At 41.9% G+C, this 14,977-nt stretch overlaps 1 protein-coding gene across 1 annotated transcript in view; it reads left to right on the top strand.

The window, feature by feature from the left end:
* SSPN (sarcospan) overlaps window positions 1-14,260 on the top strand; it is a 47,296-nt gene extending 33,036 nt beyond the window's left edge. Inside the window, exons 2-3 of the mRNA XM_066354124.1 lie at window positions 1,183-1,269; window positions 10,650-14,260. Of these exons, the coding sequence (XP_066210221.1) occupies window positions 1,183-1,269; window positions 10,650-11,015 (453 nt within the window). The 3' untranslated portion in view covers window positions 11,016-14,260. The remainder of the gene's footprint in view (window positions 1-1,182; window positions 1,270-10,649) is intronic.
* The last annotated feature ends 717 nt before the right edge of the window (window positions 14,261-14,977 follow it).

Below are 14,977 nucleotides of genomic sequence, written 5' to 3'. Positions count from 1 at the left end.
CTCCTGCCAACCTCCTTCTAGCTGGGCACATCCCCACTCTTTGCATCACTGACACTTGGGAACTTGGAAATCGCATGTAACGCCTCCCTCTCCGATGTTCTTCCTTCAGCCTGGCAACAACCAAGATATATATATATATATACATAGTCTACTTTGGCTTCAACTTTTCCTTTCCCCCTTTTCCTCTGCCTTTGCCTGCCTCCCTCTGAGCCCTGGCCCACCCGGTGTACTAATCTTGTTTCAATTAGTAAAATACTATCCTGATGCTCTCACTGCCAACTCAACTGACACCGCAACTTATTTTCCTGAAACGTATCTTGAATCATGTCATTCCCCTGCCCAGAAATTTTCAAGGCAGCCCCACCACTTGCTAATTTAATCTTATAATGCCAGATTTTCAACCTGCCTTTTCTGGTGGGTCTACTATCTTTCAGTATTTTTTCAGGTAGCTCTTTGTGTTCTTTCAGCTTTGGGTACGTGCTGGCTGTTCTTCCCACACATCTGTGCGGCCCTGCCTCTGTAGTATTGCTCACGTGCATTTTCACTCCAGCTACCTGGTTTGAGTGCTGGTTCTATTATTTACTAGCTTTGTACTTCTGTTTCTTTGTTTATGATATGACAATCATAATAGCACCTACTTAAGAGGGGCTTGAGATAAATATATGAAGGAATCCATACAAAGCCCTTAGAAGAGCCCCAGCACAAAGTAAGTATTCAGTAAGTGTTGTGATCATGATGACTATCATCATTCTTTTCAAGGTCCATTTCAAATCTACCTCCTTAAGTGGAGGCTTTTTTAATTGCCCAGCTCAATGTTATTTTCCCTTCTTTTTGTATACATCTCTGAATAGCATCCGACATACAATGCCTTGTTTCAGAACTGTGCGTGTACTCATCTTGGACTGTACCCTATTGAGGTTGGGGAACTTTTATTCATCACTGGATACTCCAAAGGACCTTATGTAGCATCTGCCACATCAAAAGGACTTAAATACAGGCTAAATTTAAATAATTTGACTTTTACTATTTTTAAAACTCTGTTTTAAGCTAAAGAAAATAGCAAGTAAAGATAAGTAGATGCAATGAACAGCCTGATGACAAGGATGTGGAAGACACTGAGATCAATGCCGTTAGGATGTGACCTGCCTGATAACAGCCTTTCATCCCTGTTCTCCGTTGCAGGTCTGTGTGGTGGCCTATCTGGGTTTGTTTATGCTTTGTGTCTCGTATCAAGTTGATGAACAGACATGTATCCAGTTTGTTATGAAAGTAAGTTGTCATTTTTCTTCTTCTTTTATTGTCACCTAGAAAGAAACACAAGTACAAAATCAAGGAGTCCCTTTTAAGGGGTTGCATATCTGATTATTCCAGAAATGGCATATTTAGGCAGGCCCAAAAAAATGTTTTAGGAGGGCATTCATCCAGACTACAAATGTAATGCTAATTTTTTTTAAGTTTTAATTTCCATGATCAGGCTTGGCATAGGGCATGTGAGTCTGTCCTTCAAATGCCCTTAAAAGGAATATTGAAAATTCATCAGTTCAACAAAACACTTTGCCAGGGAAAAGATGACTATATCGGTGCCCACTTCCATATCTTGGGGGTTATTTCAAATATTTTAATAATAAAGCGGTGTAACTGTATTTCCTCTTGTAGGTGGGATCACTGAGACAGAAAAAGTACATTGGGTGCATCCAAATGATCTGTGCCAAGAGTCTGAGGGCAAAGGGGGCGGGGAGTTAGGGTATGCATGATTTAACACGTGTGTGTGTGTCTTCCCTGTGCATGTAGTTCTTCTCTGTTAGAGACAGTGTGTTCGAGCTGGAGCCAGTTCGAGTACAAAGCATTTCCACTGCACATAAAATCTACTCTAGAGGGAAACACAGACATACCTTGCAGAGTTTAGGGAGATAAATACCCAACTCAGCAATCAGAGTTAGTAAAAATCAGATTCCTACATTTTCTTTCAACTGCTGTAGCAAAGAACAAAAAGCTTTCTGTAGTGTTTTGTTTTGTTTTTGTCCACTTATATCGTTTACTCTTCTTCTACAAGAAAATATAAAAAAAATTGGACACTCCTTTGTTCACTAACAAGAAAGCATAAGGCAAAGTAAGTTAACTATATTATTTAGGAATTATGAAGATGCAGAAAAGATGTTAGTATAGTCTAACATCTTTCAGTCTAGTATGATTGAAGCTATTGGCATAAAAACTATAATATATATATATATATGGTTGTAAAAGAGTAATTATTGAAACAAAAATATTCACAGTATATTAACTAGCAAAAAAGCTGGCTACACAAAATGCATGACATGATCCTACAGAAAGAAAATAGCTCTTATATGCTTAGTAAAAATAGTTATCTGAGAGCAGTGGGATTATAGCTGCATTTTTGTGGGGTTTTTCTCTAAATTTGAAATGTTTTCCAGGTTTTTTTTAATTAAAAAGAATTAATGGATGATATTAAAAAAAAAAAGATAGTTAGAATCTTGGTGGCTACGCCTGCATATGGAAATTTTATTTTTTCTGAGGGTATTCCTTAAATGAAGAAGGCCAGATAAAGCAGACATCAGTCCATGTTTATTTTATTTTATTTTTTTGTAAAGCAAAGCTTGGTAATGATTAAAAAGAAAGGAAGAAAAGAAAGAAGAAAAGAAAGAAAGAAAGAAAGAAAGAAAGAAAGAAAGAAAGAAAGAAAGAAAGAAAGAAAGAAAGAAAGAAAGAAAGAGAAAGAAAGGCCAGAAGCCTAGAAAAAAAAAAAACCAGTCTGTTAAATTGCAGGAGCTTCACTCACCATGTACAAAAATGGTCTAAACTAAATTCATCAGTGTGTGTGAAAGACCCTCATTGCCTCCCCAGATGATCCTAGGAATAGCAGAGGCAAAAACATCAGCCTCATAGAGGCCCCCAAAGCCATCTCAACATCTGCTGGTAAAATAAGGAGCAAGGGAAAAGAAAAAATGTCACTGCCAATGTCAGCCAAGTTGAGAATTCCCCACTAGGAATATCTCATTAGCTATCTTTTTTTTTCCCCCACCTGTGACAGACATTGACAAATACTGAGGCGCTTTTCTCCAGCGTGTGACCTTTAGTGATGCTTCCTGCCAGCTCTCTAAGATGCCCGCTATATTATTTTCAGTTAGAAAACGAACTGCAGTCATCTCAAGGTTTTCCAAAGGCACAACAGGTTACAGCAGACTTGGCTTGTGCTTCTCACACCATTTTGGGAGGAAGGAATGAAAATACATCTTCACTAGAGTTTCTCACTAGCATAACCACATTTTAGTGGCCCCATATTGAGACCCTGGCCTCAGCTTTGCGAATTTATTTCCTCTTACTGAAGAACCCGATAGCCAGGGCAAGCAATCAGGTGACGATGAAAGCATCTTATTGTAGCTTGCGTGTATGCTCACGAGCTCGCTCTCTCTCTCTTTCTCTCTCTCTCTCTCTCTCTCTCTCTCTCTCTCTCTCGACAATAGGCTTGTGTTTTTCTCTCAAGCTAGCACAGTCTTCTCCAGAGGCCCTTTGGCAGGCCCCAGACGCCACCAGCGCGTCCCTTCTTTCCCCTGGAGCTCTGTCCTGGCCTTGGCAGGACATTCTGTGTGGATTTGGCTTCCTGCCTGGCCGGCTTTCTGGGGGCTCACCTTGATGATTTTCAGAAACGTGTTCGGTTCCCATGCCCGCAGAAGCACTCCAGCGCACATTCCCCACAAGGGCATGTAAGGCACAATTGCCTCGTGCCCTCGTGCAGGAGGTGGCTGGGCTGCAGAGGGGCCTTACTAAGCCAGCCAACAGGGAAGGTAATTAAATCGAAGCCTAGCTGCCTTCCTTCCGAAGTCACCGAACGCTGAAGCTGCAGCCGGGTACCAATTACAGGCAGCAAGCGTGTAGAGCGGCGCCTGGGCGCTCAGTTACATAAGTGTCTGGGGCCACCGTGCCCCTGCCCGTCCGCTGCCCCGCGCCTGCGCGTACACACCCACAGCACAAATGTGTCCCCAGCTGGGCTTTCATCAAGATATATTTGCTCGTATTCCCAAGGTCATTGTAAACACTCTCATTGATAGTTTATTCGTGCCGGGTAGGTAAAACAAGCCACTTGATTTTAAATTACAGATTCTAACCCCAAAGCTTGTTGCTGTCAGATGAGCTAAACCACGAAGGAAAAATGCTAAAGTGCTGCAGATGTAGCCCACAGGCTTTGGAGGATTGACTATATATTTATGTCTTAAAATGGATAAGAAACTTGATTCTGTGGTTCACTCCTGTTTACTTGGCCGGATGCTTTCATGGAGGGGAGAAACAGAATCACAATGTGTGGGTCACACACCACTGAGTGTGGTAGGGGCATGCCTTTTGTTGGTGCCCTCCTGGCCTCTAGAACATGTAAGATGCTCAATGAAAACTGAGCAATCTCCACGGCTGTGTAAATGTTTACATCCTGGAAAGCTTACAGAAATAAGCTAACTTTGCATTGTTACTTCCACATAACAGAGAATAAGACAAAGCCAGTAGAGTTGATTGCCTAAGAGTACAGAGAACTGACAGCTCTTTACCTGTCTACTAATTTATTTATTTCACAAATACTTTAGTGCTACTGTGTTCCAGACACTGTCCTAAGCCTTTTACAAATACCAACTCTTTTGAGCCTTATAATAATCCTGTGAAGTAGATGCTGTTTGATCATTATTCCAAGGTTACAAATATAGAAACAGAAGCTCACCTGGGGTTGCTTAGTGTGCCCAAGGTCCATAGCCAGTGAGCGGAGAAGCAAGACTTGAGTTCAGACAGTCTGGTGCCCCGGTCTATGTGCCTATCCAGTACCTGTGCACTCATTAAATGCCTTGGGCAAATCTTTTGACCTCTGTGCCAAAGGTCATCTTTTTAAAACAGACACAATTCTCATTTTAGAAAACGAATTTTTGTGATGATTATGACAATATTTTTGCAGCTATTTGAATTATTTACAGATTGAGAATGAGGGATTATCATCATTCATTTTAGATATTGCCCCAATGAATGCTGAAGAAATATGCTATCTAAGGATATGTGTGTGTTGGAGGTAAGAAAGGTTATTACAAAACCCCTCCCCACCCCCCAATTGCATTCATTGATGATGATAAGATATGCAGAGAAAACTCCATTTAGGACCTTTCTACAAAGCAGATGACTCTCGAATGGGATATTATCCTTTTAATTTGGGTCTTCCCTGAAGGTAATGTCGTATATGTACCCATGCTCCTGGAGTAAATAATTTCAAATTCTGTGTTGCTGCATTGGAAAGGCAGCTACAATGGACACACACAAACAACATGACCAGCAAAATTTAGTTTGGCTCTTGGCATCAAGAGTTTGGAGTCAATCATAAAGCCTGAATATTCCAGCACAACCCAGAATATTTCAAATATTCTGCCCCAATGACCCCTTAAAATAACCCATACTTCTTAGCTAAGCAAGCCAGCATTTGCAGAAAACATGGCTACTGAAAATCTTGGGGATAGGACCAAAGCAATGGCAGTCAATAACACAATTTATTCCTTCTTAAATTTCATCAATGTGCCGTTTTATATTTATCTGGTTCCTTTTCTCCAAGGGAGACTAAACAAGTTGAGTAAAAGTTACTCTTGTTATATCCCTGAGATATACAGTGCATCCGTAAAGTCATGGTGCATTTTTGACCGGTCACAGGAAAGCAACAAAAGACGATAGAAATGTGAAATCTGCACCAAATAAAAGGAAAACTCTCCCAGTTTCATACCTATTCAGTACAGTTCAATGTGGGCTCACACACAGATTTTTTAGGGCTCCTTAGGTAGCTATCCCGTATAGCCTCTACAGACTTGTCACTGACTGATGGCCTACCAGAATGGGGTTTCTCCACCAAACTGCTGGTTTCCTTCAACTGCTTATCCCACTGAGTAATGTTATTCCTATGTGGTGGCGTTTCGCTATAAATGTGCGATATTCACGTTGCACTTTGGTCTGGGATTTGAATTTAGCGAGTCACAGAACACACTGAACTTTCCTCTGTACCATCCACATCTCGACTGGCATGGCTGTGGGCTGCTCCGCTGTACACACCGTGTTACGTCATCATCTGCACATGCGCACATGCTGCCACATCATCCTACAGAAACTGGGAGGGTTTTCCTTTTATTTGGTGCAGATTTCACATTTCTATCCTCTTTTGTTGCTTTCCTGTGACCGGTCAAAAGTGCACCATGACTTTACGGACACATTGTACTATGTTTCTATAAACTGTTTCACAGGTGAAGAAATGTGGGTTATATTGATAATCCTTCAAATGATTAAAATTATAAATAATGTGTATGGTTAAGATAGCTTTGATGAGAAAATCCAAAGAATCCATGCAATTCTTGGTTGTTCATTCATTTTAAGACAAAATGGTGTTAATCAGTTCCACTCTCTTTCCATGCCCTCAGAGGCACAGTCAAGGCAAAACAGATACACAGTCAAGCTTCCAGGCAGACCGGACACTGCTCAGGGAAGCAGCAACTACATCTGCATGCATGTGCGTGCGCACGCATCCCCCTCCCACACACGGCTCAAAGAGAAGAAATACATCTTTAAGTACTCTATCTCTAAGACTTGGAAACACTGGAAATTGTCAGTGTGTAGAAAATCATTTGGAGGACTCTGGACACATTTTATAATTATATATGTATTTTTAAAATTTGAATTATATATAGTTGGAGGTAGGGGGAGGGCATAATCTTTTCAGAGAACTACTTTAATCTGAATGTAGATGTGATTGAAACAAATTTTACTTTGGAGAGTTTACATTCACCAGAACTGCTCCTTGTAAGGAACATTTGACTAGTAATATGAATCTTGGAATATGATGAGTATACTAGTCCCAAAAGCTAGGGACTCTTCTTTATTTAGACCCTTGGTAAATAAGACCATTAAGAGAAATGTATCCAGCCATGAGATCAATCACAAGAACATTTCTTGTTCTGTAAAGTGGTTTATATTTGTGGACAAGTCCTGCCGGGGGTGAGGACGATGGAGACGCAAAGACCCGACTCCGGGGACCAGGTTCAGTGATGCAGATCTGCTTTATTCAGGAAGTAAGCTAGCTTATATACATGGGTTCAGCCTATAGGGTGTTACAGCATGTCCTCAAAGCCAATGGCTGAAAAGATCAGGGAGCTGCGTGGTTGGTGCTAAGTCACTTCCTTATAGCAGGCGAGCTTCCTTCCTGGGTATGCCTAGGAGGCTCTGGGAGCTGGAGTGTTCTCACAGCATTGCATCAGCCACAGCTGCTAGGAGTGCACTCTGCGCTCCACCCACATCTCCCTTCTCTTTTAATTAAGGCTAATTGGACTTGATGAATGACAGCTTGCTGTTGTAGCTTCTGAATGCTACACATTATGCAACAGAACTCTAGTAGAACTAAAACAACTATAATACCTATTATACTATATGCTAATAGATTAGCTGGATTAAACAATGAGGCAAGCTTCTGCAATGTTTGACTAGTTAGGAAATAGAACGGGGGTCTTAAACAGGGGATTCCTCCTAGGGGTTGGGATGTCATTTCCCTCCCATTGTGTTACAGAAACCTTCTAGGTGTCATTAAACATAGTTCCATTTTGATTGTAAAAAAATGGATGTAGGTCCATGCACGCCCCCTTCCCACAAAGGTCCCAGCATCCAAACACAGAATGGATGGCTTGCCGTGGGCTGTGTACTGCATATGGTTGCAAGGCACGTTACACAAATTACAACAACATGACAAGTCGTATAATTTCAACAATTACAGAGGTACACTTCACCAGTCTCTGAGTACTTTGCCAAAAGTGCAAAATGTCCTCGAGCTTTCTAGCCATGGGAAAAGCTTCCCAGGGCAGGGGATGGGCCTCCAGCAAAGCTGCCCCTCACCCCCATTCAGGGTATTTCACATTGTCCAAAATCCAAAAGTCCATCCAATAAAGGAGCCAATGCTCACTCCGGTCATAGTCTAGGAAATCAGTCCATGCACATGGGGCATCAGCCACCCCCTCATCCCTGCTGTTCTGGCAGGTCTTACACTGTCCCAAAGAGGGGAGCACATGGCAATGGCAGTCAGCATTTCCATCTCTGCTCTGGAGAACATGATGGCATTCTCCCTTATGTCCCAAAATGTCAGCGAACCCACCAGCGGCTTAGCAGGCACTCCCTGCCGTTCCAGTGGCCACTCGGTGATGCAAGCCTGGCTTCTATTCATGCTTCCACCACATCTGCCGCCGTTTATCTTCTGGAGTCTGCGAACCACAACTCCAGCCCTCCAAAGATGAACTGAAAACACCAACTTGTGCTACTGGGCTCGAGCCCTGGGCTGCCGCCGCCTGTGTCTGGGAGTCAGCAGTTACTATAAGCAAGAACAGAGCACCAGGGCCTTCGGGCCCGTCAGGGGCAATTCTCTGGGCCTGCTCCACCAAAGCCTACACATCCCCCCAGGTGATGGGGCGTGCACGCTGGCCACAAGGTCTTCTTCTGGTGCACTGAGGACCTCTTCCCCTCAGGCGTAGTCTGTGTGGAGAAGGCCAGGGCTATGGCTTTGGACAGGTGAAGACTTAACCACTTAGTAGGTGCCCAAGAAACCCTGCCAAGCAGGTTGGTGGGTTCCTGGGATCCAAATTGGCTGAAAAACACAAGCATAACCTCTCCCTTGCATTAGAAGAGGGTGTGATCCCCACCACTGTGCCATGGCTGGGTGCTTCCAGCATCATTTCAGAGAGAGGCTGGGGAGAGAGAGAGAGCAAGAGATACAGAAAATAGACAAGACAGAAAGAAAAAAGACACATGGGAGCGTATAGGCTGGCCCATGGGTCTGCAGCAGGAACACGTGTTGGAGAAAATGGTGTCTGAGAGGCTGGGGTTGGGCATTGAGCCCCGGCAGGGAATGTGGAAGTAGCGACTTCTGCTTTTTCTGGCAGCAGAGCTGATGGCGCAGTTAGTAATTCGGTTGGTTTCGTTTCTCCGCACTCAGCCACAATTTTGTCAAACTCAGAGGCTAAACTACTTTTCTCCTCAGTGGAGGGGGCAAATAGGGAGGTAGGGGCTCCCCAGAGAGAGGACTAGCCTGTAATATTTTTGGCACCTGCGGAGGGTCCCCGGAGGCCACCAGCCAAGCAGGCGCTTATTGCCAATAAGGCAGGAATGAGGCCGAGAAGGAACGTTCCCCCCCATGCACCTCGGCCTAACAAACGCATCGGAGAGCTCGGGCCCAAGTATCCGGGTCCCAGAGAGGTGTGTCCCTAATCCAGGGATTGAAACCAGAGAGGATTTCCCAGTAAGTATAGGGATCCTTTTCACAAACTTTAACTCACCTACGCTGCAATAGGGCATGCAGGGCTCGAGCCTGCGGGACTCAAGAGTGGGGTAGAAGGTTCCCCATTGCAGAGGGTCACTCACTCATCCCTTGGATGCTGGTTAGGACCCTGCCCGACGTTTGCGCCAGTTGTGGACAAGTCCTGCCGGGGGTGAGGACCACGGAGACTCAATGACCTAAGTCCGGCAACCAGGTTCAATGATGCAGATCTGCTTTATTCAGGAAGTAAGCTAGCTTACATACATGGGTTCCTCATGGATGTTACAGCGTGTTCCTCAAAGCCAATGGCTGAAAAGATCAAGGAGCTGTGTGGTTGATGCTAAGTCACTTTCTTATAGTGGGGCGAGCTTCCTTCCTGGGCATGCCCAGGAGGCTTCTGGGAGCTGGAGTATTCTCACAGCATTGCATCAGCCACAGCTGCTAGGAATGCGCTCTGCGCTCCACTCACAATATTATGGCTATGTCAATGAGCACTCACAGTTTTTGATCAGAACGCTTCAGGTATAAGCTAAATGTTTGAATTGTTCAAGGATTCCATGTTTCTTTAGCAGCAGAGTTAGAACTTTGACCAAACTTTTCCATCCCAAGGCAAACATGCAGGCCAACGGTGTTCAACCTTGGTGACTGAGGGACAATTTACAGTTTATTTTCATTCTCAGGAACTTCATAGTTCTAGATGTGGAATGAAACTTGTAGGTGATGAAGGTGACATCAAGTCTGCTAGCTACCTTCTGGAGCCATAATTTTTTTATTTCAGCAGCTGCTTACTGGATACCCTGGTATTCCTGGACACAGTTTGTCAATCGCTACATTGAACATAACTTTTTTTTTTATTAACCCATGTCACCAGTTCACCAATTGTTGCCAACTTTGGCCAGCACGGTATTTACATTGCAGAAATTAATTCTATACTTTCTAGTCTTGTTTCAAGTTTCTGCATGAGCAGGCCTTGAGGTCAAAACAAGCACAGCATGTGTTTCAGGGATGGCTCTTATGTTTGGGATTCATCTAAGTTGCTTGCTACATCCAACACACAAACATCCCACAACCAAGCTAGTATTGTTGGCTCATTTCATGAAAAGCACCCAATATCTGTATGACAAATGACAAGATGGTCAGCACTTAAGGATTGCTCACTAACAAACATGGAGCCATTTCCATGTCTTGGGTACTAAGGTTCTGAGGAGAGACAGCCCCTCCATTGGGGAACTTTCTGAGAGAGAAGAAAAAGAACAGCTTTTATTAATTAACTTTCTCAATAGTCATTCAAAGTACTTTGTGACCAGAAAGGTTTTCTTCTGCTTTCTTGCAGCTATTGTACTTTTTGCTGAGCGCCTTCGGCTTGATGGTCTGCGTGCTGGCCGCAGCATTCGCTGTCCACCACTATTCACTACTCACACAGTTCACCTGTGGAACCACACTGGACTCCTGCCACTGCAAGCTGCCCTCTTCGGAGCTACTGAGCAGGACCTTTGTGTATCGAGGTGTGACTGACTGTGCCAGCATCACTGGCACTTTCAAACTGTTCTTACTCATCCAGATGATTCTTAACTTGGTCTGTGGCCTTGTGTGCTTGTTGGCCTGCTTTGTGATGTGGAAACACAGGTACCAGGTCTTTTATGTGGGTGACAGGATGTATTCCTTAACAACTTCCAAAGGCCAGCAGCAAAATGTCTAATATTCTTGCTCAAAGGTGGGAGAGGAACCAGCACACTGACTAGCCAAGGTTAAAAAAAAAAAAGAAAAAGAAAAAGAAAGAAAGAAAAGGGATGGAAGAAAAAAACTTTGACAATGAATATTTTTATATTTTTTAGGAAATGAAAGTGCTTCAAGTTTCTACAGTATTTTTTACAAATTCTTATGGGGAAAATACGATCCAAACTGACTTTGGATAGTAGAAGGACACTGACTAAGAGAAGGATAGCATAGATTTATTCTAACTGTCTGGAGTTTATTCCTCATACTCATTCTATCTGTTACTTTTATACTCTTCTTTCCTGTTAGTCCAGTTTGAGGGTGTGAATTGGCATTTCAGGTCCATCTGCTACATTTTGTAGTCTTTTCTAGGCCTTCCTACCTCCCACCCAGATGTCCTCACTATGTCTTGAAGAGAGGCAGGGGGTGGGGGGAGAGCTGAAAAGCCAGGACGACTCTCTGTTTTCCCTGGTAGACATGTCTTCAAGGCATGAAACAACTTAAAGGAGCAGAGTAGAAAAGAAAGAGACTTTGCAACCTTTTATAATTATGAACACCTGGGCTGGGGCGGCAGCCTTTTCCCCTTCCCCCCTCTCCCCAGTTCTGCTCTGTAAGTAGACCACTTACTAAATGCTTTGGGTGATCGTCTGTGTCTCAATAATTGAAAGTTGGTGGTAGTTGGATTCTTAATGACACAGAAGGTTTAAAATAATTACACTATGCTTCTATTCTGTCATCTAAAACAAATCATTAAAACCAATTTCTAGCTAATTGTTAAATATAATTATGCTCTGAAGCCTATTTAATGAGCCCTGGCTGAACTTGAGAGCACAGTGGGTATTAGGAGACACGACTCTCACAAGAGGCTTAAAGATTGTTTCTTCTGAAAGCCAAGCTTTACAACAGAGAATTTTTTTTATTATTAATAGCTCAGGTTAAATTTACCCGTTTAAACAAAAACAAGAGCATTTGTAACAGGAATGTTTATACAAATAGCACATTGGTAATATGTTGTCAAGTCTCTCTTGGCAGCTAAGTATTTTTGAGAAAGATTGGGGAGTGCCAATGCATTTCATTGATGACACTGCATTGGATATGCAATCCTATTATTGATCTGAGTGCACAGTCAACCTAGAGACTGAAACTAATGTCTTGAAGTCTTTATCTGAGCATTTGCACATTGACTCGGGGGGTAGTTTTTGTTTTATTTTGTTTTTTGGTAACTGACATATAAAAAATAGCACAAGTTCCCTATGATGCAAGAGTTTTCTCTCTCATTATTGCTGTTATTAAATTTGGAACAATATCAGTGCTGTAAGGAAGGAGCTCAGAATGCAAATTCATGCAGCATAGATGTTATCAAGAACGTTCTCTCTTAGTATGCTCTGTTGAAAGTAGAAATTCAAGATAGTGAGTCTAGTTTGCCTTTCTACATTGCTTATATACTAATCATGAAACTCTACCCTAAAAGAAAAACATTTTCTTGTGTGCTTTAGAAGACAGATGAATGATTCCACTGTTTGTGATAACAGTGTTGATTTCTACACAATGTAAATACCCAAATAAAAAAGAAAACGTTAAGTTGGTTAGTTGGAAGACTGTAAATAACTTTTATGTCCTCCAGATAAAACACCTGATTAACAGATGTTAAAACCTTTTTTTATATACTGACTTGCTTTTTTTTTTTTTAATGACCTTCCTACATATTAGTTCAGGCCAAGGAGGCACATTGGAAAGCTCAGAGGATAAGGCTCTGGAGCAGATGTTTGAGCACACATAAAAATTACATCAACAGAGCACTAGCCTCCTGATAGTGACCTGAAAAAAACTTTATGTCTTGTTGAAAAAAAAATCTCAATACTTGAATCCATTTTGATTTTGCCACTTTTCTACATAAAGAAGGAAATGACTGAGAATCTGAAATGTTATAGGCTATTTTATAAAGAGAGTGAAACTAGTACTTTAATGCTAATCACCAAGCACACCTTGAATATCTTTAACAATGTTTTATAGCAAACAGTATAGATTTTTATATTCAAAAATTAGAATTCTATGCACATCACTAAGGTGCTCTATGCTTTACAAGTGATTCACAGGGCATTTCAAATAGTAGAATACTTTAGCTGATGTGCTTTCTTTTTCTAAATAATGCAACCAGTAAGAACTGACATGGCGATAAGCTTGATAATCAGGAGATATATATGGATTTTGCTACTGTGTAATTGAATCATTGGTAAACCCCCAAAGAAGGGAAAAGTTGTAAGAGAAAAAAGGAACAAAGAAGGAAGGAGGGAGGGAGGGAGCGAGGGAGGGAAGGAAGGAAGGAAGGAAGGAAGGAAGGAAGGAAGGAAGGAAGGAAGGAAGGAAGGAAGGAAGGAAGGAAGGAAAGAAAGAAGGAGGGAGGGAAAGAAGCAAGGAAAAGATCCCTGTTCTATGAGCTCACTGTGTATTGATAAGTGTAAGAACTGTGTTGCATGAATAACAAACTGCTTTGGGCTTGATTTGAAGTATTTTGAGTTTATGTTTTGCAAATATTGAAGTTACGATAATGGCAACAGAAAAAGGAACAGATACACAGCTTTACACTTAGCAAAATGTTACATCTAAAATCTGACAAGAAGCCAGGATGGTGACTGTCTCCTCCAAAACATAAAACAGTAAAATTTGCGCAATCCTCCTCTTCCACCTCCTTCAGGAGAATTAAATGAATCAAGACTTTGGAAAGAGGGGGAACAGCCTGGACTTGGCAGTACTTGAAATAGGAGGAATACAGCAGCCTAAATGTACAGACTTTGTAACCAACCGAGCCCAATCGGTCTGTGCCTTCACGTGACCACCATCTGTGCCTCCTTCGCTCCAGCCAAATTTGCGTAGGCAGCTCCTTGGAGCCATGCCTAAAAATATAGCTAGGCAAGCTCTAGAAACTGTAATCAAGTAACAGGCCTAACTTTGTCCTTCTTCGGATTAAAAGTCTATATGATCTCTCTTGAGGAGTTTCCAGCTGCACACACCAATGTGTTCTTCTGACAGGAAGAATCCATTATATGTGTGTTCTCTGTTCATGTCATCAGAATCTTTTACTATTCTTGTATGTCCTCCTTGCATGCAGCATATCTTAAACATGTGTATAGGTTTTTAATAAAGGGTGGGGTAAAGCATATATATAAAGGAAATTCTGAGGGACAACAGTGAACAGTGTTTTAAAGATAATCAGAAAGGAAGCTGAAAGTTGTCTTGAAAAACCAATTATATCCCATCATGAAGTATACCTTGACATTTTGTAGCAATTATCTCTGGACTATATTGCTCTGTAGCCATAAAGTTCTATAAGTCATGCTGGCTCTCAGTTGTTACTATACTCAAATAACTCTATCGTGTTTTTAGATGGACATGTGTATTTAGGATAATGTTAAAAAGAGCTGATGGCCAAGTATGTTGACTCATAGTGGAAACATTCATTTGGATGAAAGCTCAATGGTTCAGCCTGTGAAACAAATACCTTGATTTGTTTCTTCTGACTTCTAGCACTTTATTATTTCAAATGATTATCCCCTTTAAAAGTATTGATCTGTACTTTGGTGTTGTTGTTTCATTCTTCTGGCAGTGATGAGATAATGGACGGAAAACACTGTGTTTCCTATATGTTTGAGATGGTTGTTTTTTAAAGGGGATGTGTATCATGCAAATTTTCTTTGTTAATAAATCTTTTATAATCTCAGAAAAACCATGTTGGATGTGCTTTAAAGGGGTGGTACACTGCACATGCATGTAAAATCTCTCATATTTATGTTTACTTCACAAATCTAGCTTTGGAATAGCTCAGAAGTAACATTCATGTTGACCCTTCATTTCACTGACTCTTTATTTTGGTACACTGAAGCCATCATGGAAGGTAAGGTGCTAAATGCTCCCCAGGCAAGGGAGCTGGAGCTGGAAATATCTTGC

Source organism: Saccopteryx leptura, chromosome 1, assembly GCF_036850995.1.
Source record: "Saccopteryx leptura isolate mSacLep1 chromosome 1, mSacLep1_pri_phased_curated, whole genome shotgun sequence".
Classification (NCBI taxonomy): domain Eukaryota; kingdom Metazoa; phylum Chordata; class Mammalia; order Chiroptera; family Emballonuridae; genus Saccopteryx; species Saccopteryx leptura.
This window is presented reverse-complemented; position numbering and strand designations above follow the sequence as displayed.